This window comes from Anser cygnoides, chromosome 3 (genome assembly GCF_040182565.1).
Source record: "Anser cygnoides isolate HZ-2024a breed goose chromosome 3, Taihu_goose_T2T_genome, whole genome shotgun sequence".
NCBI classification, from domain to species: Eukaryota; Metazoa; Chordata; class Aves; order Anseriformes; family Anatidae; genus Anser; species Anser cygnoides.
Genome location: NC_089875.1, coordinates 59,992,966 through 60,017,806, shown reverse-complemented (window position 1 = coordinate 60,017,806; position 24,841 = coordinate 59,992,966). Strand labels below are relative to the sequence as shown.

At 38.6% G+C, this 24,841-nt stretch overlaps 1 protein-coding gene across 5 annotated transcripts in view; it reads left to right on the top strand.

The window, feature by feature from the left end:
- The window catches only part of ARFGEF3 (ARFGEF family member 3), a 93,657-nt gene that overhangs the window by 20,796 nt on the left and 48,020 nt on the right, over positions 1-24,841 (top strand). For 2 of the 5 annotated variants that reach the window (XM_066994240.1, XM_066994241.1), the window contains exons 4-9: positions 1,405-1,536; positions 16,306-16,374; positions 18,872-19,003; positions 19,934-20,056; positions 21,637-21,679; positions 22,695-22,773. In XM_066994240.1, coding sequence (XP_066850341.1) covers positions 1,405-1,536; positions 16,306-16,374; positions 18,872-19,003; positions 19,934-20,056; positions 21,637-21,679; positions 22,695-22,773 — 578 coding nt within the window. The remainder of the gene's footprint in view (positions 1-1,404; positions 1,537-16,305; positions 16,375-18,871; positions 19,004-19,933; positions 20,057-21,636; positions 21,680-22,694; positions 22,774-24,841) is intronic. The other 3 variants (XM_066994243.1, XM_048075710.2, XM_066994242.1) reach the window with 2 other exon arrangements.

Here is a 24,841-nt window from a genome sequence, read left to right as displayed (position 1 = left end):
TTCAGTGAACAAAAGCAGAGGTTTTAAAACAAAAAGCAAAGCACAACAAACAAAAAACAAGAACAAACAAAAACAACAAAGGAAAAATACACAAAACAATAAAAAGAAGCAAAAACACAAAAAAGAAAAAACAATAAAAACAAAAACATAAAAAGCAAAACAAAAAACAACATCCAGTAAAAACAAAAAAGAAACAAAAATTAAAGTAGGAAAAAAATAAAAAGTATACAAAAACAAAAAAAAACACAATAAAAACACAAAAAAACAAGAACAATATCAAAAATACTTGGAAAAAAAAACAAACCAAGCACAAAAGAAAAAACAAAAAGTAAAACAAAAAATGAACTTTAGGGAAAGCATCAAGAGAAAATAGTGTTCTATTCTGGCAGCTGATAACTGGGGAAAGCTTATGGTCATGAACTGGCTGTGAATAAATTGAGGCTGCAATATTAGAGGAAGTCGTTTGGTGTTTTTTTAGAAACGTGTTGGTCCTTATGAGAGAAGTGTGAAATAACTGAAATCTTCTTGAAATTGGATGTGGTTAGCTCCGGGATGTGAGAACAGAACATGAAGAGCTGTTAAGCTTTAAGTCCTGCTTTCAAGCATGAAAATAGGCTTCCACAGGAACCTAGTGACAGTCTCTTAGATTGCACAAATATTTTCACGCTGATTCCTCTTGTTAACCCTCAGCCTCACATATACCCAGGTGCTGGGAGACACTGGCTCTGGTACTGGCCTTTTTGAGGCAAAGGCTATCTGATCGGTCTGAAGTTCACTCAATCTGTATTGAATCCACTCCTGGGTACCCTCCCACATATTCGTGGTCCTTGTGCTGTTTACTTGCTAGCAGTGTTCTTCCTTTTGAGGACTTGATGGCATCCACGGTTAGTCAGATTTTGAGTAACACAAAACACATCTTTTCAGTGATCAGAAACGCCACCTCCACCATGCTTTTGTTCTGTGCCTAGCAGGATTTTAGACACCTGAATCTTTGTCTCCTGCCAGGCAGGGTATCTGCTAGCGCTAGTCTGAGGCCAGGAGACGAGCCTGAGTGTTTTGTTTTGTTTTTCTTAAATTAATTTAGAGGGGATGGGAGGCATTACTTGGAGAGGTTTGTGATCTCTTGCATCAGTTACTGATACCATTTTTCTTCTGGACACACAAGAGGTGGAGTGGGGAAAGGAAATGCTGGAATGGCAGCTGATTCGAAAGATGTTTACTCAGGGCATGGATTTCTTAGGTTTTGCTGTGCTTTCTTATTTGATGATACTGGATAACTGTTAAATTTGTACATAAAACCTAGGCACTGTAGTACCAAACGTTAATAGTTTTAGGTGTAGTAGTTTGCAGCAGAATTAAAGGCATTCTGTCTTCAATCTCTGCATTGCCATTTTCTCTCTGCAGAAGCTGCTGTCTGATGAGAGGTTTGTATCTGTGGAAACGGACTCAGATGAGAAACAGTTGCTTAATCAGATGCTGAATGCCGTCAAAGTGACTCCTTCACTCAACGAAGACCTACAGGTTGAAGTGATGAAGGTTAGTGTTTCACACACGTCAGTGCTTGCAGCAGATAAGCTGTATGACTGAATGCTGGGCTTAGCAAACAAATTAGCTGTTGCCTTGGAAATCTTCACCTTAGGACAGTATTTGATTCCTTTCTTCCTGTTGGCAGATGTCAGTTGTTTTCATTTCTACTTGGTTTATGATTCCCTGTGTAAAACAGGAGATAGATTGTGTTAAGAGTCAGTAGCGGTCCCAGTTTTAGCAAACTGAAACAGGACAAGCAATTCACACTATGGTATTTCACATGTAGATGACTTGCAGATATGGAAGTTGGTGTTTGGCATTGGTGCTCATGAGTTGGGCTGTACAGCCTTGTAATTTTGGATCATGTAGATAGGTGCTTCCTAGCTTGTGAGCTATGTGTTCCCTTTGTAAGATGCTAAGGAGGGTGCATGATTTGGCTAGGCACCAAAATGTTCCTGGACTAATGCATAAGACAGCTTATTGTTTTGAATGCTCAGTGAAAACTTTCATTTCTAGAAATGCTTTAGCATTCTCCTGGCTCGTGTTAGGAAGCCCACGTGCCAGGAGGTATTCTTTTGGAAAGGCGATGCTGTGAATTTTCCTTGCCATGTCATTGGGTTGGGATATGACTTGATAATATTGCCACAAAAATTTGTACTGCAGGGTTTGTTGTGCTGTAGCTGATCACTGGTGGAAACCCCTCCAGAGCAAACCTAATGGTCTTTTTTTGGATGTTTGCTATACCTGCTATTGATTGATATGCTTGGGCCTACTTATTTGTCTGTCCTTTACTTCTGAGTGCGTAGATTAGGTGTCTTATTTCTTTTCTACATATGTCATCCTTGTCCTAATGAATTCATGTTATTCACTGTTGAATGGCTCTGTACTAGCTGTATGCTGCCAATGAGGCCAACTGCCTGATTTCTGCATGTGCATTGTGCCAGAACATGCCGAAGGTTGAGCCTAGCAATAGAGAAAAGGGATGAGCATTTTTCTGAACTGTTCCCTGTTCTATGGAAGCTGGATTTTGCCCATATACAGGCTTAACTTGAGGCACTCACGTCTGCAGCCCTGACCCAGCATGCCTTTTTCTGCCTCGTCTTTGCAGTGGGAAAGGTGAAGGGTTAAGAAGTAGCACTTGTGAACTGCCAGGCTCTCTTGGTACAGAGTATTTTTTGCAAGTCAATTTTTTTTAAGCTTTAAGCATTGCAGATTCAGAATCTTCAGGTCCACTGTTTTTTTGAAAACTGATACGTATTTGTGATGCCTTGACCCCACACTGAGAACAATATGAATGCTATGTTTTTCCACAGTTACCAGTGAATATCTTGTAAAGTTGTCCTAATACATAATAAAAAAAAAAAAAGTGCATTTAAAAATAACAACAAAAATCAACATGGTTAGTTCAGGTTTACTGCAGAAGAGAAAGGGGGACATGGTCTTCATTCCACCGAGTGGAAATATCGATGTATAAATCCTTTCCTAAAGTCCTGTCTAAAAGAATGGCAAAAATAGGTGTATGGTAAAAATCAGGCCACATCTTTACAGCCTGAGAACAGCGTAAGACTTGTATTTTGATTTAGTTACTTAAAGAGTACCAGAGGGACAAAACCTGTAAGCAGGGCAGTTAAAATTCTAGAGGCATTGCATCTGAGACTTGCCTAAAAGCCAAATTAAGCTAGAGATCTTTCTACATTGTAACCCGAAGGTTACAGATGCAGTTGCAACACTTGAAAATGTTGTAGATAACCTAGGTCTGGCTGAGTGGTGGTAAAGCCTTCAGGGGGCTTCAAGCAGCTGGTCTCAGCAATGCATTTTTATCCCTAAATCTGTGCTAAATTGTGTCCTGAAGGCAGCATATGATTGCACATTAGACTGGGTTATTCCATCCAGAGGAGCTTTAAATACATTTTTATGCATTGCAGATATTAGACACTCCTGAATGTGAGGTGTGTGTGAAAGTGGGTCAGCAGTGATACTGGCCTGGTTCTTTGTGGCTTGCTGCACAGTTGCACAGGTATTGAGAATGTAAGCATCAAGGATTTCACAAAAACATTTGGTTACACAAAACAGATGCAAAAATGGAGGTGCAAGAGCGCAGCACTGTAAGTTGCTGGCACTTAAGCTCCTAAATCACTTAAATGCTTTTTTTGAAAATCCTATCCAAAAAATTCCTGTTGTTCCCAGCAAGTATCCACTAAAAATTTGCGCTTCACAGATTATCCAAAGCAAATGCTTTGAATATTTATTTTAATGTTTCTTTGAAATCCATCTGCTTTGCAGATGTGCACGTGAAGGGATCTGATTAGCTCGGGAAGCATTCTGTAAAGCTTTTTACATTCAGGTGACTGCATATTTGGATTGGTAGTAAAAGGAGGAACACAAGAGAGAGGCACAAGTGCAGTTAGCTGCCTTGATAGATATGCTTTTGGAAACTGGCAAAAGTTGCAGAGGGGCAGCATTAGACACACATGCAATAGAACAACTGTAACAGTTGCTGTAAATGAATGGAAAGGAGTGCTAGCTGGACATCTCCTGGCACTGAGGAAACCGAGCAGTTGGGGCCACTGTTGTAAAGGTGGAACAGCACTCACTGATTTATGGCTAGGTACCAAATCCTCCTAATTTTTAAGAGTGATTGACATAGCGTGATCCACAGTTTCCCAGACTGGAGGATCACAAAACCAGCACTCTGACAGTGTTCAGGCTTGAGGGCAGGGGTTGGGGACTGTGCTGGAATACATCCTGGACAGCCAGAGATTTATACTGCCCAAATGCAGCTGTCAAGATAAACTCAAAGCCTTCATCTCTTACAATGCCTCTCTATGATAGGTGATGTACCTTCATCCTTTCAATAAAGTGTTTAAAAGTGGAATTTTACTTACTGTAATAAGCAAATATTAAATTAAACTCCAGGTTAGAGATTGTTGGCAGTATCATCAATTCTTCTAAATACCAGTTGTGAACTGCACCTTTCCCTTACATGTTTCATTCAGACTGATTATGTGGGGAAAATTTCCAGAGTAGAAGTGATACTCTGAAGTCCTTGCTTATTTTTCTGCAGGACACTCTTAATATTACTAAGCACTGGGTAATCCTTACGTGAACAATAGTTTTGTGCCCAAAAGAAGGCAGTGGTCTTTTTTATGAGGAAGGGGAAATGGCTACAATTTCTCCTTGGCATGAGTGTTTGCACCTACAACAAACACAGATATACAAACTGCATTGGATTTCCCACATGCTAACAAAAGCCATCTGTGGCGTATGAGACTTGACTGCTATTTAACTGCTGAGCCTAGTATGTCTTTAGAGTATCTCAATGATTATGCTGTCTGTGTATTCTCAGTATCTCTAATACATTTTGACAGAGATTTATAAGTATTTTCACACTGTGAAGTAAACAGGGGTTATTTAAGTGCTTTAAATCACATTAAAAGGGTGCTGAGAAATCAAGGATTCCAGAAAGTGTGACCAGAGGGAGCAATGGATCTGACACAAGGCCGCCTTAGCATTCACCTTGCTGTTGCCATAATACTTCACTATCGCACTGAAAAGTCGTCTCATATACGTAGTGCCAGTTTGTGCTTCTAATATGCTCAGCTGGCTGGGTGAAGGGAATGGAAAATAACACAATCCTACAGTACCTTGTTGTTGATTTTCCTGAAATCCATCAATAGCTTGATTGCAGTTTAAAATGGAATAATCTGAATATTTTTACTTGCATATTTACATTGCATTATTCATGTTAGTTGGGAAGGGAGAGATATATTGATCACTAATCAAATTCTGTGTTTTATCAGTGATGCACCAAAGTGACTCACTGCTCTATTTATATATGCTTATAGGTTTACAGAAAAAAAATAAGGGCTGGGGGGAGTAACTCAGTTTTACTTTAGACCAACAATATGGCCCAGAAAAGTTGACCAAACTCAGTCAAGATCCTGCATCTGCGTTACAGGAGAGAAGTTGAAGAATTAAGAGTTAGGAAGAATTTTGTTGTGTGACACGGGACTGCATTATAACTGCAAGAAATGCCAGGATGTATTACGTGTTGTGGATTAGGGACATTTTGTTGACCTTGGCTCTAAACAAACAAGCAAACAGATAGTCTGCAGCAGAAAGGGGTACTGGGCAAGTTCTTGACCGAAGGTAAATATCATGGGTTTAGGTTTGGTTGTGGGATGTGGATCCTGATTTCTTTCTCGTTTAGATTTTTTTTTTTTTTTTAATTCTGGCTTCAGAATTTAGAATGGCTGAAGTAATTCTCCTTCATGTAATTAGACCTTTGTTTGCAAGAACATATACAGTGTTGACAAAAGTACTATCAGATGTGGCCAGATCAGCAGTGGAAAAAGAAATTAAAGCATACTTGAGCCTTTATATTTTCCCTTTGACTTCTGGTAATTTTTCAGCTGGAAGAACTGGAGTTCAGGTTTGTACATAACTCTGGTGCCAAAGCAAGCGAACCCAGTGTGAAGGAAGAGGCTAGGGTGGAAAGAATCCAAAGCCACAATGGCTTTTTTCCTCTTTTCACTAAAGTTATAGTGACTTTCATTTATAATTTGACAACCTTCTTAACAAGACAGCACCTCCTTCTATCTATTTATCCGTCTGTGATAGCTTTTTTCTGAAGTAAAAAAAAGAGGGGAAAAAACATTTAATGAATAATTGCTAATTAGTAGACGAGTCATCACCCAGAAATAAGCTCTCCAGATAAGCTGGATACACTGTAATGTGGTGGGCATTGACAGCAAACAAGCACTTTTAAAAAAAGAAAGGCGTGATTGAGCTTTTACAATTCTGAGAAGATTAATTTATTTCTGGCTACTGTGCTTGTGATGTTTTTTGAAACAGACTTGTGGATTTTTGGAACCAAAATCTGTTCTTCCAAAGTGGCTTGAGAGAAGACTCTTCTAATCCCTATATTTACCTGTTACGGTGAACAGCAATTTCATTTAGAAAAGGTTAGTTTATTCCCAGTGACTCCAACTTTCATTTGTTAGTGGATTAGGTGTACTGTACGCTGATGAGCGTAACTTCTCTGGTTTGATTTTGTAGGCTTTCAGTGAACAGTCAGTCAAAACTCTTTTTAAGCTTTGAATGAGGTTTAATAATCCTTGCTAAATCTGCTGTGTTACGGCAATCTTTTTGCTTCTTCTTCACTGATTCATTAATACAGCATTTGGGAACTCTCCAGTCATAACACTAGACAGCTCTTTTTGTGATTTTCAGTTCTTGGTTTTGGCTATATTCAGAAATGAAATTTAAATTAGAGTTCTGTGATAAAAATTAGCTTCTATAAGGACAGGCAGAATGGAACAAATAACTCTGCCTCTGAAATGCTTTTTTTAGGTTAAGTATTTGTAGTTGTTCTTTCCAAGATTACTACCATAATGTTCTAAAAGATGATGGGTGATTATCCAAGTAAAAAGAGCTAACTCCTCATCTTTTCTTTATTTTTTTTTATCCACTAATAACTTATCTTTATTGGATGGGCTGCAATTACAGTCAAATTATTTAGGACTTAAGAAGACCCCTATTTAAGACACACTGAGAATAGCCAAAAGTTTGGGGAAGATTTTTGTTTGCACTTACTTTTTTTTAACAATCATAGCTGACCTGTTTTACATTCTTCACAACCACGTCATTATAAGTTCAGGGAGACCGTCCTGATCTAATGCAAATATTGGACTAAGCTGGGTTGTGTTGAAGCAACCAAGAAAAACTTACTGTTAACTTTTTCAGAAAAGTTGGCAGGAACTTTTTTGCTGTTGAACCAAGAAGCCTCAATTTTCTTTTTTCTTTTTATTTTTTTCTGAGACTTGGAGGGTTTGCTAGAAGGTGGGGGGGCTGTTTGATTATTGTTTTTATTTTCTTGTTGTGGCCCTCTGATAGAGAACAAATTATAGTATGTATTTGAAAAGTATGTCTAAACTGATCTGAAATGTTGAAAGAACACAACTGTAAAATCCCAGCCTCTCTGATTATATTTTACACCTTTTTCTTGGATACTGGTAAATGAGCTGATCAACATAATGAACTTTCACAAATATGCACATCTTCCCATTGTTTTAAGGTTAATGTTTATGAAATATCTTTCCACATGCAACTTGAATAAGCTTAATAGAATATTATTTGCAACTGTTTTGCTTGACCTGTAAAATCAAATGGAAAATGAAATTGGACTGAAAAAACTTGGATTTAAAAATGCATATATATATAAACTATATTCTCTGTACTGCCTCTTTGGGACATGGCATATATAATGGTTGTATGTAGGAGTAAAAAGTGTGATTCCACTGCCCATTATTTACTGGTGCAACAGTAAAGCTGTGACTTCTAAATGGAGGTGGAAGAGAGGAGCTTGGAGAGTGTCATTATCTGAATAGGAATCAGCAGCCCAATTACTTATACTTGGTGTTAATCAACATGTTTTAACATAGAATTTTGTAGTAACTGATCACTTTTTCTTCTCAGTATCTATGCACTGCATTATTGCAAACATTTTTTCAACATCAGTTGCAACAAAAATTGCATTGTAGTCTTTATGAGCAGAGAAGGACCTGTTTCAAATAAAGAAAAAAAAGAAAAAGCAACATTTAATTTTATTTGCATGCTTTAATGCAGAACTGGCTTTATGCATTTTATTAATGCATACTAATAAGAAAAAATAGTAAAGAATGTGCTGAAAATTTGTAGATGAAAGTTTCACTTGAATGTGTTCATCAGTTCTTGTAGCAATGCTGCCTGATATGAGCAATAGGCAGTAACTGATTTTTGTCCAGTCCCTAATTCAGAGGTATACTAGCAATCTGCACTGTCAAAGAGGGAAGTCTGTAAAAACTTGGATAATGTCACACAAATAAGATTCTCATTTAAGATCAGTCCTACCTAGCAAAGCTAGGATTTTTAGTGTCTCCCCTGTTCAGCCTTTTCATTGTGTTAATTGTAATGTAGACCAGTTACAAATCCAGACTCTCTTGGGTTTGCCTTTTTTTTTTTCCTGGTTCCTTTCTTAATTCACTTTATTCTTTTGCTTAATTTTACATAACCAGGTTAATTCCAGTAGATTGAGTGACCTACCTTGTGTGTTTCAAGATAAGCTCGTCCTTTCCTGAATTAATTAGGGCTGTGGTAAATGCCTTGTACTTATAATTAAGATTGTGATATGCCTATAAAATCATAAAGAACTCCCCTGGTTTTTAGGTTCCTGGTCATCATAGCAGAATCCAAAGTCTTGAATTAAATACCTGAGTTTTCTCCATAACAGGTACAAAAGAAGGAAAGTGTAACAGGGCAGGATTTCTGTCTTTGGCCTTCTATGGTGATTCCTCCTTCAGTCTCTAGCATGGGTAAGACAGAAGGGTTCTTTACTGCAGATCAGCTCAGCAATATGTTTTTTCCCAAGTTACCTAACAAATGACTGGTCTGTGAGGGACAAAAAAATTAAAATAAAAAAATAAAAAAAAATCCTGTTATACACGGATCAAATGCTATATTACAGTATACATGCTCAGAAGCAGAGTTAATACTGCATAGATTTTGCTGTTCATACGAGTTTTTTTGTTATTCTGGAGTGCTTCTGACTGGCATTCTTTGTTGCAGAAGTGCTGATTTTGAAGAAAAACTGTCTCAAAAAAAGAGAAATAAAGGAACTTCAGCAGTTTTATCACAGAGCTGTTCCGTGCAGTGAAGCATATGCAAGCAATGAATCACTGAGTCATACCTGCAGATTTTCCTGTGCCACATGGAAAATAGGCAGGTCTCTAGTTCTGCAAAGTGTCATTTAACACCTGTCCAGTGTGGAGGGGAAGTACAAGTTCTTACAGACTTTTAGTCTTTGTTTACGTCTGTATAGCAAGAACTTACCTGTTACGGAGGTAAACCACACAGGCATTGTCTGATGACAAAGCCCAATATAGAAATCCTTTAACTTTCATATACTGACATTTAATCTTTGCCCCGCAGCCAGGCTTTACTGCTTACTGAAGGTTACAGTACAAGCTGGCCACGTAACAGGGCCATGGAAGGGTCTCTTGCTGTAGCTTTGACTTGCAGTTGTCCACATACTGTAAATGCGCCACAGACCACGTGCACCCAGCTCAGGCTCCCTCTGCTCATGAGCCTACCATGAAATAGAGGCTCCTGGATGAGGGCTGCTGCCACCACAGCATGCCTGGTGCTGGGGGCAGCTGCAGAAGGAACTCGTGTCCCTGTAAGCTGTTGTGACACTGCCAGCCAGCTCTGGGTCATCTTCCCTATGGCTCTTCGCTCGTACAGGGACTTCGGGTGGTAGTGGCTGGTGTTGCAACCACAAAAACAGCTTACCTGGGTTTTTATTATCTTTCCTGGATGCAGGTCAGGAGATGGTCTTGGACAGGGTGAAGTGCTCTGGCAGGCTGGACAACCTGTGGAACACCACTTCTTAGGTTGTCTGCAGGCCATCTTGTCAAAAAATCTAGCGACTTGAAAACAGTAAGCTTATATGGGCTGCCCTAAAGTATGTTGCCATACGGAAGGTTCCCTTGATGTACATGTAGCTGAGAGTAAAGAAGTTCTCATCCCACTTCCCTGTCCAAAAAGATTTACTCAGTGGTAAAATCTTCTAGTCAAGGAATACACTAATTCTTGTTTCCTTCACAGCTTGGGGTTTACTTAGACCAGTATGTTGACTTCATTTCTAGTCATTTTGGTAGTGGATGCATGTAACTTCATTTTTACTTGGGATCTAAGTTCAAAGGGAAGGGATTGCAGCTGAGAGGCAGGGGCTTTAATATATTTCTTTTTGTTTTCTTTTTTTTTTTCCCGGAAACATTTAGGGCAATCAGTGTAATTTGCCAAGTGGTTGAATGAACTAACTTGATACAGAAAGAAAAGGTTCACCATGTGTGAAGAAAAAAATAGCAAAATTACTGCCATGAATGTATGCAGTATGTGTTAGTTGGTGGTCACTTATTTCCTTCTTTTCTCAGCCTTTTCCCTCTCTTACAATTTCTGTTCAATTATACAGTTGTCTTTTTTATACCAACATAATTTACCAGCATAGCACAGAAACAATTTTTAAAAACGTGCACCTTACATACAGTAATTTTACATACAGTAATCTTACACTTATCTGTATGTAAAATGATTGCCTTAAAAATGTTTATTTTTATATAGTCATTGAGTAGATCAGTGCTTTGAGGGTTAGTGTGTGGTTTTGTGTTTTTTTTTTTTTTTTTGGTTTAAGATGCCCCCCCTTAATATTTCCTTTCTATAATTTTATTTCTTTTGGGTTTTGCTACTTTCCTACTTAATTGCTTTTTTCATGGTGATAGTCTTTCTCTCCCTTCCACACTTTCCCCTCTCCCCTTTTCTGTTTTTTTCTCTCTTACGTAATACTACCCATTCCTATCTAAAGGAGGTTCCTAACACCATGAGCAGACCAAAAAGCACTTATTTCATGATTGATCTACTTGAATCTCCCTTTAAAATCTCATTCTTAATGAGCGAATAAGCATTAGAATTTCCATGATTTTTAAACTTTTAAAGCTTTGTCATTTTTAATTTTTCAGTTGTATTTCTTCTTTTTCAGTTTTGTTTTGCTCAGTTTAACTATCTTCTAGTTTATAAAGTAATGCGATATACCTAAATAAGTTGTAATCTGCAATTTGTAGCAGTGCTAGTCAGCCTTTTTTTTAATCTTCTTTGCTCTTAAGTGTTATAAATCTAAAGATAAAAGTCACAGAGCTGTTAAGAAAACCTGTTAACTATCTATTAAGCAATTGCTTTAAATCACTTCTTTCCCTCTTACAACTGTACTACATAAGCAGAAGTTTCACTTGGTTTCATACCACCATAAATAGTGCTCAGCAGTAGTTCTGTTTTAGTCTAGTGAACTAATGGGCATGGTCTTCTGGGAGCATTCAGAATGTCATCATTGATAATTTGTGAGGTTCTTCTGTACCAGATACAATCCTTTTGTTTGAAGCCCTGGTGCATTCATAATGCTGAGCACCATTTGCTGGTGATAGCAAGACCTTTTATGGGTTGACTGATTCATGGGAGATGCTGTCTCCTTTCTCTGCATAATTAAAATATTGCTGTGTTGTGTGTGGGGATACATGATGACACAATGTACATAAGTTCGTTAATGCTTTTACGTTCTTTGGCCTTTTAGGAAAATAAGGGCAAAAGAAATGGACATGACCAGATTACTAATTATTCTGCCAAATACGAGGACACCTCTTGCTTAAACTATTCTGCAGAAATACGGAATGACTGCCTTAAGTGTTGAATTATTAAATGAGAAGAAGACTACTCCTGCCTTGTCTTCTGTGTTTTCCCTCTTTCGAGGGCAGCTGGGAGAAGGTTTTGAGAATCACTCAAGTGTACATTGCATGCAAGCTTACTAGACTGCAAGTAAAACAAGTCAGGAAATGGTTCTTTTATGAATTCTATAAAGGGATTAGAGGTGGCTGCAAAATGCAGCATTCTCAGGACTAAAGTGGCTGCATTCCTCCCAGCTAGGAGGAAAACAGATGTTTAGAGGATTTTGCTAATTGAACTTTGAATGCTGGAACAGAAGAAGGATGACAGTGGTGTATTGATGCTGGACTTGGGCACTTAAATGCAGTGAATCACTGAAGCATCCTTAGGTGATGGTAGATTATAGTTGCTTTCAAGTTTTATACCTTTTCTCTTGTTCTCCATGTTGGGGGACACTGCTTGCTTTCTTTCAGACCTTGTTGATTTCATGTGACTCCACAGTAAGCTCTTCAATATGAGAATTGCCTTTTACTACAAATAGGTACTAAGCACCTAGGGAACATGGCTGGCACCACTTAGCCCTCTTATAACCTAAAAATGTTCCCTCTTTAAAAAAAAGTCCTCTTAAAGTATGGGATAGACATTGTGATGTAAGTTTAATTCCACTGCAGTTCAAATACTGTACAGTTGTTTTTATGTCCAATGACTTTAGTATATGATCAGAAACAAGAAACACTTTTTTATTTCCTTTCTTACCTATTGTGAAAACTGCAGGGAGGCAGGGAGTTGGAACTGTATTTCTTGTTCCATGACAGGCAAAGCTTCAACAGTAATTAAAATGAATGCTTTCATTATGGATAAGCCTTTTATAGAAATCTGATCTCATCTGGGCACTTGCAAGATAATACAAGCCAATTAAAACATCCTGGAGGTTGTGTGACTTTGAAATTATCTCTACAGTTATCCGAGTTCCTTCCAAAAAAAAAAAAAAAGTATGGACTCTAAAATGCAACACACAGCACTGATTTTCAATTTTGTTTTGTACTGAAGGTGCTAAGGGAAAAAAACTACAAATCAGTTCCTTTCTACTACTAGTGACTGTGAAAACAAAATGCCATTGCACAAGAAAGTTTCTCTGTTTTTTCTATTTTTTTTTTTTAAATGCAGACTGCTTGAGGTAGTATTCTGAGTAGTTAAGCAGCCTATGGGATTGCATTGGGTTTATGTGGTTTTGGTAGTGGGGTGATGCAGGGTGGCCTCTGCGTGAAGAGACCAGAAGCTGCCCCCATGTTGGATAGGGCCAGTTCCAGCTGTGAGAGAGAGGAGTGAGAAAATGTGAGAGAACCAGCCCTGCAGCCCCCCAGGTCAGTGGAGCAGGAGGGCAGGAGGTGCTCCAGGCAGGCAGCAGCAGTTCCCCTGCAGCCTGTGGAGAGGCCCCTGGTGGAGCAGGCTGTCCCCCTGCAGCCCATGGGTCCCACACGGAGCAGATCTCCACGCTGCAGCCCGTGGAGGAGCCCCCGGTGGAGCAGGTGGATGTGGCCTGGAGGAGGCTGCGGCCCATGGAGAGGCCCCGCAGGAGCAGGCCCCGGGCCGGAGCTGCAGCCTGTGGAAGGACTGCAGGATCCGTTCAGGAAGGACGGCATCCTGTAGGAGATACCCCACGTGGAGCAGGGGCAGAGTGGAGCGGTGGAGATAAAGCATCAGGGTCTGACCGCAGCCCCCATTCCCCCTTCCCCTGCCGCCCTTGATGAGGGGGGGAAATAGAAGAGTTGAGAGTGAAGTTGAGCCTGGGAAGAAGATGAGGGTGGAAGGGAAGGTGTTTAGAGTTTTGTTTCTATTTCTCACTATCCTACTTTGTTATTAATTGGCAATAAATGAAATTAATCTTTACCAAGTTGACTCTGTTCTGTCAGTGCCAATAACCAGTGAGCAATCTCCCTGTCCTTATCCTGACCCATGAGTTTTTCATCATGTTTTCCCTCCATCTGGAGGGGGAGAGCCATGTGGGGGGCACCTGGCGGCTAGCCAACATTAACCCACCGCAGGGATTTACTGTCTGGAGAATTAGTGTCCTTAGTGGAACTGAATGACTTGGGGTTGTTTGTTTGTTTAATCCCATCTTTCATCCAGTGATCTTGAAGAGAAGACTGCTTGTCTTCCTGTTCTGTTCCACAGAAATGGGAAGACGCATGAGTTAAGTGTCTGGAACGTTGCCAAGACTATAAATGAGCCCTGCGGCAGTCCTGATGAAAATCATAGCCGAGAGCAGTCTTACGCATGGTGAAAGACCATCCTCCAGATCTTAGAAATGATTTGTAAGGGAAGATGGTAACAAGTGGAGTAAGCCCAGAGTATGCAAAAAGTCTGACTGCTAACTTCGTAAGTTTCTGTGGTTCAAGAACTGTGAAAAAACTTGGCTCAGAAACTTTGTTTTGCTCTAAAGCTAAACGCTAAATATCTAAAAATGAGATTATATCCCCAGGACTATTGTACTTCAGAAGAATAACATGTCTTTTTGCGTTCTCATTACCTCTAGTGTTTGTCCAAATTAATAGCTTCTGTCTGTGAAGGACTGGGTGAGAATCAGGGCAAGATGGCATATATAGACAATATAGAATTGCCATTACATATGGTTTTCTTGGAACCCTTCTTATACTAGTTCCATCTTCCATAAGAATAGGATCAAACTCCTGATAGGTATTTTCTTGATTAAAACGAAGCAAACAACAAAAAAATCATGACAGTGTGACAACCTGAAGTGAAATACAGCTCTGCTGAAAAAATAAAAATAAAAAAAATTAGAGATGCAGTGCATTTCAGTGCATAGAAACTTTTCATAGTGACTGTCAAAATCCAAAGGAGGTTATTTATGTCCTTCTGCAGAAAAATGACGTACTCATCCATGGACAGGTTCTTTTGTCCCTACCTGTAAGAGCAAAACTTCTCGTGTACAGAGTTCAAATTCCCCTGAAGTTATTAAATACATGTTTACTAGTAGTGGATTTTCTCCCCTGTGGTACAAAATAACTGCACAGAGGAGAATTCTCCCAAACAGATGAAGTGGGAATGATGGGGGTTCAAGGGCTGCGGCTTGCTTAAGCAGTGCTACAGTAAGGATTTGTCTGCTTTTTCTGTTGTTCTTTATGAAGGCTGTGAGACGACTGTAGAGATCCTTACTTCCTAGAGAGATGTTATAGCTTGGAAATGAGAGGTGAATCTAGTCTGCTATTTCAAGTTGTTACTTTACAGTTTTCTACTGTTCCATCATAATGTGGAAACTGTGCAATACGATGAAAGGTCAGAAAAATGATGCTCAAGGGCAATAATCTTCCCAAATTTGTCCCTTTGGTTCCTTTTTTTGTTTGTGTAATTTGTAAGATTTGATCAGATGTGCTGTGGCAAAGTTATTTGTTTTGCATGCTATGCTAAGGAGATTACCCCAGGATGTCACGTATAGCTGTCAAGGAATCGAACCATAAAATAAAAACCTAGTTCCACTGAGAAGCGTGTAATAAATGAGAGAAATGATTAAGAGTCAGCAATGCTAACTTATCTGATGCCCTGAGTTTCCTTTGAAGCAGAGAACAGTAGTACTTAGGGACTAAGGAAGTTCTAGGGACCAATATATTACTGTTAGTGTGATTGATATTTTCCTGGTACACTTATCCTAAGAAATTCTGTCTGGTTCAGCTTTTTCAAGCAAAGCATAAATTCCGACACTGAGAGAATTTTAGATGTTGAAGGAGAGAGGACGGTAGATCAGACTGTCAGGACATCACCAGACTCTGAAGGCATCACACCACAGTACCTGTCACCACATTGCCCCACTCACCCACCACACTGCTCCCTGGTAGATCACACCACATTTCCACTCCTCTTCAAGGGAAGGTGCAGGGCTTTTAGTTCTTACTCCTGCTGAGTTCAAGACAGGACAAGCTTTCCCTCATAAATCGGGGCTTATGAGTTGTGTTTTAGCTGCTCATTATCAAGTGACTACGATCCATTTACTGGAAATATCCTAGGCTTGGAAATCCTTTCCATGTCAAGCAGTAATTAATGGCCATTTTCACAGAATACATGTGTATCTGTGTCACCTGGGTGATAATTTGTATTTTATGCATTTTTCCTCTCTCATTTGTCATACTAATAGAAATAAATGGAAGGGCTGGTTATAAATCATGCAAAGCTTGTGGATAAAATATAAACAGATTCTGGCAATCAACTCTGGCGTTCAAGGCCAGAGATGATCACAGAACTGTCTTACCTTCATTGGTCAGATGTAGGAAACAGTGAAAAATAATCCATTGGGTTACACCTCTGGGGCCAACAGTTGCAGCTTTTCAGAAAGAAAAAACTAAGCACCTTGGTTGTGCCAACTCATTTATCCCAGTAACATGTGATGCTAAAAGTTTCTGATATCTGCTGTGAGAATGGAAGGAATTGTGGCTAAAAGCACATAGGTGAGGAAAGGAGGCAATTGCAAATGAAATTTAAATTTTTGTTTCCCTCCTCTCTCTCTTTTGATTCAAGGTCCTGCTCTGTATAACATATACCTCCACATTTGAGCTGAATGGGAGCTCAGTGTTGAAGATTGCTGAGGTAAGTGCCTCTGTCATACCAGTGTTGGTGTCACTTAGTGTTTCCCCACTAGCTATTGTGTGTCTTCCATGTGTATCCTGAAACTGAAGTAGTCCAAATCATAATTGCCATCTTAAGGACTGATATTACCTTATGTCTGGTATGAAGAAATAGCTGCAAAATGGACATAGCTGATGGGCTTGCATGAGAAGGCACACTTTTGGAAACTGACCGACAGTTGTATACTACAGCACTGCATGTTCAGTATTCCTTATGTTTATTTTGATTTGCATTTTGCAATAGAAAAAATTTTCTTGAGTTCTCTATAACAGCACTGTGCTGGTGCAACTCTAAAACTACTGAATCTTCATCAAGAGAGGTGCATAGGCTATAAAGTGCTTTGTCAGCACAAATGCTTCAATATGCCTTGTTAGCCTTGTGTTTGTCTTTTTCCTAATGCTTCCAGGTAAAGAATTCATTACCACTCTAGATATATGGTGGTGTCCTGGTGGTACTAGTCATTCTTCTCCTTTTTTTTTTTTTCCCATTAGTTTTTAGTCTGAATTAAGTTATAAGGTAGCTTTGGTTGTAGAAAAATAAACGTGCAGATCTATTAAGTGAGCATTTCTGCATAATATATTTTTAGTACAGTGTGTAGCAAGCCACTGGACTGTTTATTCAGGTTAGAGAAAATGCACAGGAACACTTAATCCTCCTGCACAGCACACATATATGCAGAATGTGTTCTAAAATTATATTGTTAATGTGGTGTAGGGCAGAGCTAATGCCCGTGGAGCAATGTAAGGGTTATATACGTGTCCTTGTGGTCTTCATGTACCATTTCCTTACTCCCAACATATGTGTTAACTGTTCTTTTTTAAAAAAAAGCTCATCAGTCCCTAGCATTGCCATATTTCATCCTTGACTATGGCTAGGGACCCCTTATTCTTTAAAATACTTCTTTGGAAACTCCAGGTGGAATTAATGTATGTAAACACTTAGAGATGTGTTCCTCCTCTTTTTTTTGGGGGGGGGGGGGGGGGGGGGGGGGAGATTTTTTACTTTAAAAAGGAAAATAAAATTCTAATGTGCAACTGGATGAACTGAGCTGAACTGGTATGTAGAACCAGCTACAACTTCTTAAGTTTTACTAAACCCTCTTTTCATTAATGCACCACACCAAAAAAATACAGATAGTTTCCCCTCCTGCAGTTTTTCTCAGCAAACTTTCTAACATGCAGAGCAAAAACTGATGAATTCAGCTTAACACATCTCTGTCGTAGGTAAAGAGCTCTAGGTTAGACAAAATACATGCTGGGAAAAACATTTAATGGCTCTAAACCCTTCAGATTTCAGCCTTTAAGAGTAGTGACTGAGTTTACGGAAAAATGATCCATTAGTCATGCTCCATGTGCTATAAGCTATATCAAAAAACATATTTTCTGTTCTCTCTGTAAATTTGAATAACAATAGGCTTGCTATTCGTTTAAAGTATCCTGAAAATATTTTTCCATAGATTGGAATTAAACCCTGCTGTTGTTGGTAGTTGCACTTCACTTCCCAGAAGGCTAGTCAGGCTCTTAAAAACCCTTGCTAGTATAGTGGTATAAGTTAGCACAATGGTAGTTTCTTTTTTCTTTTAAAATGAGCAGGATCCCTGATGGGGGCTGATGAGATCAGCCACTGAAACAAACAGAACTTTTATTTCCTTCAGGGAATTATAATAAACTGTAGTGCAGTCACATACGTTTTCATTCAGTGTGTTTGGAGGTACAGCTGTTTTCCCCACACTCCTTGAGAAAATACTGTCTCAGTGAATGCCTAGCTCTTTCTAATTAGCAAATCCCACCAAGCACATATATGCTTCCTTGGGTTCCTCCCAGTCAGGTTTTAGGTAAGATAAAGGCTTTAACTGTTGGACTCAATACTGCTTTCTATCTGAATTCTGCAAGGTGTAAGCAGTAGGAAACAGAAAATGATTTCAGAGTTCAGCATTTGCTTAACCTCAGTATTTATTGTTCTGGCTCGCTCTAATGGAAAGGTGGCAGAAAGGAGCTCAATGCTCCAGTGCCCCTGCTGTTTGGCATTTCTTTCCAAGTCCCTTACTTCTCCTCGCCTGCCCTCTGTAGCAAAGTGGGAGCCACTGCAGAATTGGAAAGGTGCTGCCTGCACATGGAACTGAACTCTCTCTGGGGACTCCCTGTGAAAAGCAAGTCTCAATTCATATATATAAAATATCGGCACCTCAAATCTTACTGAATACTATCAGTCTCAAATTAATGAAGCAACAAGAAGAGTACTGTGTTATGTGGCTGAAGTATTAATAGTACTGAAAACGGACTAGATCTTTCTGTGTGCAACTTCTCATGCTTGCCTGGACCCCTGCAAGAAAGTTTAGTCGTGTTCTGACTGTTGTTTGGTTTTATGTGTGTATTTGTTGCTCCCATCTACCATTTGTAAGTTTGCTTTGTTTGACTCTGTTGTTTCATTGGCTAACCCCTCTGTGTTTTGCTCGTAGTTGTGCTTTGCATGCCATAGAGCTGGAAGTCCCCGAATGCATGAAATGATCAAAATGTCCATTGCATACCTCCTTGGGGCCCTGAGCTCTCGAATTTTTACTGGTGCTTCTTCATCAATGGCTTTTCAAAAGGTACCTTGCCCAGCCGTTTTAGAACAGAGGCCTTCTGTAAGATCAGAGCTCAGCTGAACAGTACTGTTGCTCATCAGCAGGCATGGGAAGGGGAGGGAAGAAGAAGATATCAACCACGCTCTTTCCAGAAAGTCAGCCTATCGTTGAGAATGGTATTTCATCAATTAACTCAAGAACTCTTGAAAAAGAGTTAGAGCTCCAGAGAATAGTCGTGCCACTGTTGCCAGCAGCTCAGCAGCACTGCGTGGTTTGGCCTCTGCAAAGGATTCTATGGGTTTAACGGGCTTTAGGACTTTTTGACCACTGGAGTTCAGGAGATAACTGAAAACATTTGGTCCAGGTAGTAGGAAAGCCCTTCAAAGGCTTTCAGATGCAAATACACACGCTTTAGTAAATAATACTGCACACATATATGTGCGTACATATATGCTGCAGTGTTTACTAATTAATTATAGAAAAATGTGGCAAGTAGGTATATGACAATAGCCACAACTTTTAAGAATTGGAGGGTATTTATGTTATAGATACAGGCTTGCAGAGTGGTAGTTACAAATAAGTATCTAGAAACGAACAATCAAACTAGCATTTAAATAATTATTTAAAGAATTATTTACAGTACAGTGCAAGTGCCAAACTCACTTGGGTTTGACAGAAGGAGATTTTGCCAATTCTGCCCTACCATTCCTGCAGCTGTGAGACTCCCTAACTGATGAACTGCATGCTGCTTCTCAATGCTTTTTACTCAGTTATCCATATGGCTGAAAAGTTTTTGTGTGCTAATAAAGAGTAATATGGAATAATATGGAATAATAAGGAATAATAGGGAAGGCTGACTATCTGCATGCAAGAGACCTTGGTATCTTCTTAAAAAGTGTGTTACTGGTAAGTTACAGTTCATATCTATGTATTGCTGTCTTGTTTCCTCATCAGGTTTGCATTGAGACATATGTATCTAGCTGTCACCAGCGGAGCATAAACACCGCTGTGCGGGCAACCCTCAGCCAAATGTTGAGTGACTTGACTTTACAATTGCGACAAAAGCAAGAAAATATGGTGAGCCTTCTGGCATGAACAAATGGTTCCATCTCCATGACTGCGTACATTTTTGTTTCTCGGAGTGCAGTGTATTGTACTGGCTTATTGTGCCTTATGGATTTTATTTGAAACTTCCACAACTAAGCCCATTTGAAAGCTTTTCTGGGCTCTGACTCGGCACCTGCATCAGAGCAGTCTATCAGAAACGCAACTCTCGCATTGTCAGCCCTGCTTGGCTGATCTTTGTTCTCCTTCCATTAAACAAAAGAGGCTTTGTTCTGATGTCAGACTACCTTGACCTTTTTCCGTCCCATTTTTTAATTTTGTTTGCTTGTTTTCTTGAGGTTTGTTGAAATCCTTTTTGCCAGAATATTTTGTATGACAAATATTTACATAGTTCAAACCAATTCTCAACTGTTGAAAGGGTAATGGAGTTTTTTATTGTTATTCTTTTTTATTGAAGATAATTCAAAGGAATACTTTGTCTGCACGGTTGTTACCAAAAAGTTCTATTTATTGGATTATTAAAATCCATGAGAGCTGTTTGAATGAAATCCCTGCACATCATCAGTAAAACTGTAAATGTTCTGAGCACGTGAAATGGCATCGGCTTCTTACATTTGTTCATGTGTCTTTGTGTATAATCAAAAAGGTTCTGTTTGTAAAGGCCAATTTCTGTTTCACAGAATCATAGAATATCCCGAGTTGGAAGGGACCCATAAGGATCATTGAGTCCAACTCTTGGCACCACACAGGGTTTTATTGTTTATGCTTATTAGGAAGCTTTAAGGACTGTATTTGTACAGATTATTTTCCTTACACCTGTTTTGGCTAAAGGTGACCACTTCTATTTTACATTGCTAGACTAGACTATTTTTATCCTGATGAGCACCTGCAGAATGGAATTCATAGATTTACTTAAACTTATCCTTTCTCTATGCTAAGTAGGTTCATTTTACTAGACAAAACTTTTAGAAAAAAAAGAAAACGGTAGTTTTGAAATTTCAGTTTGGGTTTGAAAATTGAATTTTGTTAGTTTTGTTCTTAACTTCAGAGTAAATGAAAGTATGTGATAGCTGCATTTAGTCCCTTGCAGTGTGTTGTTGATGTTTGAGAGACGAATTTGGCTTGAACCTTTTGTGCATTGATAAGATGAGTCCTGTACCACAGCTGAACCAAATGATGTAAGAGGTTGTTTCTATTTCCGGATTGCCATTAATCGTGTTGGCACTGTAATGTCAGTGATGAAGGTGTGATAAACGCTCCAATACTTAAATTACTTTGATTTCTAAGCACTGTGTGAAATCTAGACCATACTTTCCTCTCAGTTGTTTTCAATGGTACCTAAATGTCTACTTATTGCTGTGTACTCCTAATAAATCCCTTAAGGACTTAGAGATCCTAGTTTAGCTAAATGAGATGTGAGTTTCTTAAATCTAAATGTTTAAACAGATCTTTAGGTACTTTTGAAAACACTATGCAAAAGCTTCACTTAAAAAAAACAGGTAGAGGGCATGGGTTTGTTAAGAAAGCACTGTTTTTACAGTGCTTTTTCTATTACGTGCACTGATTATATGACATTTGTCTTTCCTCAACAGACAATTGAAAACAATGATGCCCTGCAGAAATTCAAGAGTCAAGGTATCTACCACTTTTTTAGTGATTCCTTCCAATTCAGCTTTTTTAATCCTCTCTTTACTTTCATCAGAACACTGCTGTTGATATCACAGAATTTCTTCTTAAGGATTTCTTACCTTCTCCATAGCTTCACGTTGTCTGTGTTACCTGGGATAAGAACTGAGACAGCCGTGTTACCTCCTGATACTTCAGTTGTGTCTTCACTTCAACCGTGTTAACATCATTGTACTCAATATAGTAATAAATGATTGCTTCAAGGCACTAACTTCCATAATTAAGGTGTTTCAGTGCTCTGGAGAAAGATTTATTAAGTGGATTCCTAAATTGAAGCAGATTCTTAGAGTAGGGTGTAGAATCTGGAAATGACTGTGTTACTGTATTTCAGGCCCTAGATAGGGTTTTTGTAATGGCAGCTTCTGAAAGCGCATCACTAGCAAAGGTGTGTTCGCACTTGCCAAACAATTATTTTATAACAGAATTTTTTCTTTTACTCCCATTCTGGCTTAACATCCACCATTTTCCTTGATTGTTTAAAATATTCCCTGCTTTTCATCTTCTCTGAGGGATTTCTGCGGGAGAACTTGTGTGGATGGAGGCTAAAATCTTGGAAGTGCACAACTATCCTCTGTGTAGCAGAGACAAACTGCGTGGAGAGATGCAGATATTTTTAGCTGCCACACAGAAGTACTGGAGCAAGTCCTTTATTATTATTTATATATTATTTTTATTTTTTTTTATTATTTATTATTGCTTATTTTATTATCTTAATTGGATTTCAGCTAACCTTCTGTAAATGCATGTAAGCAATCAATGCTCTCTCTGGATGTAAGACTACTGGTTTCTCATTGTACAGAGATCATTTTCCAGTCTAGGACTTTTCCTGCTGTATCTCATCTAAATTTTGACAGCCCTGCTCATTATTTAGAAGCTCCAACCAACTTTGAAAGTCCATGCAGTGAATTGAGGTTGCAGTCCAGCTACACATATGTAATGCCTCTGATCTTTGTCCTTTTTGGAGGTACTTCAGCTGAGTCTCTTTGTGATGATGTTGTATCTGTCCTCACTGTGCTCTGTGAGAAGCTCCAGGCTGTCATAAAGTGAGTTCTTTCAGTTTATAATTTGAATTTGTTACTTGGAGAGTTTCACTGATACATGTGATTATCCTGTTGTAGTTCTGGGATTACGGAGCAAAACCGTGATTAAATGAAGTGTTTGTTAGAAGAAGTATTGTTCATCATGCATTAATTTAATCCTCACTTGAGATGAGATACTAATTTGCTTTCTTTGTGCTTTAAAGAGCCTCCAGTAAATCTACTCTCTAAGTAACTTCTATACAGTAGTGAAATGCTTGTCAAAGGAGAAGTCTTCTTTTCCGGCTAGCTGGGTGTCATGAAAACAATCATTGTAGAGAGAACAATTAAAAGAGACTTGGAAAAACATAATAGCAGTTATTAATATGCAGAATGAATTAATATGTCCTTCTTGGAAAGGCAGCATTTATCAGATTGAAATAATTTGCATTACCAAAAGCATTCCTTACATTTAGAAATCTCATACACTCTACCTAAAAATGCATGAGCCTAACTTTTAAAATGTGATTATTATGTGCAGGAATAGGATGTTACATTGCATTAAAATACTAGAGTCTCTTGTTGGTAAATACTTACTGATGCATTAAGAATTACTTCCTGTGGCATTCTAGCATTGCTTGACTAAATGTCTGTTAAGAAATGAGCCAGAAAAAGAAAGCATTAAGTGATATAGGAGAGAGAAAAACAACCAAAAGCAGTGCAACCATACGAAAACTATTTAAAGAATGTAAATATAGCAAACTAGATTTTTTTTTTTTTTTGCAAATTTAAGGGGAAAAACAAGTTCATACTTGACAGCATTGTTTCTATGTCAGTAAAATAAAACTAACTTGCTGCTGCTGCCAGTTGCAAAGAATATTATCTGAATGCTAGTGAAAAAAGTGATCTGAAACTATTTTACATTTAGCACCACGCTGTCTCCTTGGTTGGACCACCAGGCTCTGTATGTCTCTGAAAGCAGCCTGTGAGGAACTCAGGGAAAGGAGAAAAATAAAGAATAAGCATATGCTGATGCATCCTTTTATTTCTTATTTTATTTTTTACCTTTTTCAGGAGAATTTTGGCTTAGGAACTACTTGAGCTGAAGTCTGTACAAACATGTTTGTGTGCTATTCTTCTCTAGACTTTTCTCCCATAAGCATTTTTTTGCTTAATTACACCATAATTACAGCATGATTTGAAAGGGACAAGTGCCTCACTTAGCACTGTTTAATTGGTATCAGCATTTAGCACTATTTAATTGGTATCAGCATTTGGGAAAGCGAAAGCATGTTTCTGAATCTTCCAAAGGAACTTTCTTTTAAGTTGTGTGCATGGTTACAGGGCAATAAAATGAAACCTTCAAAAGTGTGTAGCTAAAAATAATGGCAAAAACAGCTGAAAGATTCATCCTTTGTATCAAACTGTAATTTTGCCCATAAGTTAAGCTGTAAACATCTATAATCTGGTAAGTATTGTCCACCAAATGATAATAACTTTGAATTACTGTATGTGCAATAACAAAACTAAACTGACTGACAGGATATGTCAAAATCACCAGAAGTCTTTTAAAAAGTTACCTGCAATCCCCCCTCCTCGTAAAACTGTACTAAATTAGAACTGATTTAGACATGTTGTTGGTAAAGCACAATAAGAAATTTATAGGACTTACAAAAACTCACTCATCCATGATTTATTTCATGCTTGTACCTAGACTGTTAGCATCTCTATGAGTAGAGTACAGTGAAGGATTCTGACCAAATCTGAGGGAAATAAATTTAATGAGGCTTGTTAAAGAACTAACTTCATGAATGAAAAGTCTTTATTTCTTTCAAGGCCAATTTTGGTACCTCCTTCAAAAGACCTTGCTGGCAGCAGCTAATACTCCTTTCTAACCTCCAGGTCAGTGAAGTGAGGTTTTGGTACACCATCCAGCCTGTTCTAGTTTCTTAGTCTGAAGATTATTTTAATTCTCTCTTCTAAATTTCAAGCTTATTAAAAATTTATTTTGTGGGAGGCACAGTATGAGTGATGAGAAATTGTTCAGGGAGCTGAAATTTGTCGCAGGACCACTGGTGATCCCGGTGACTCTGGA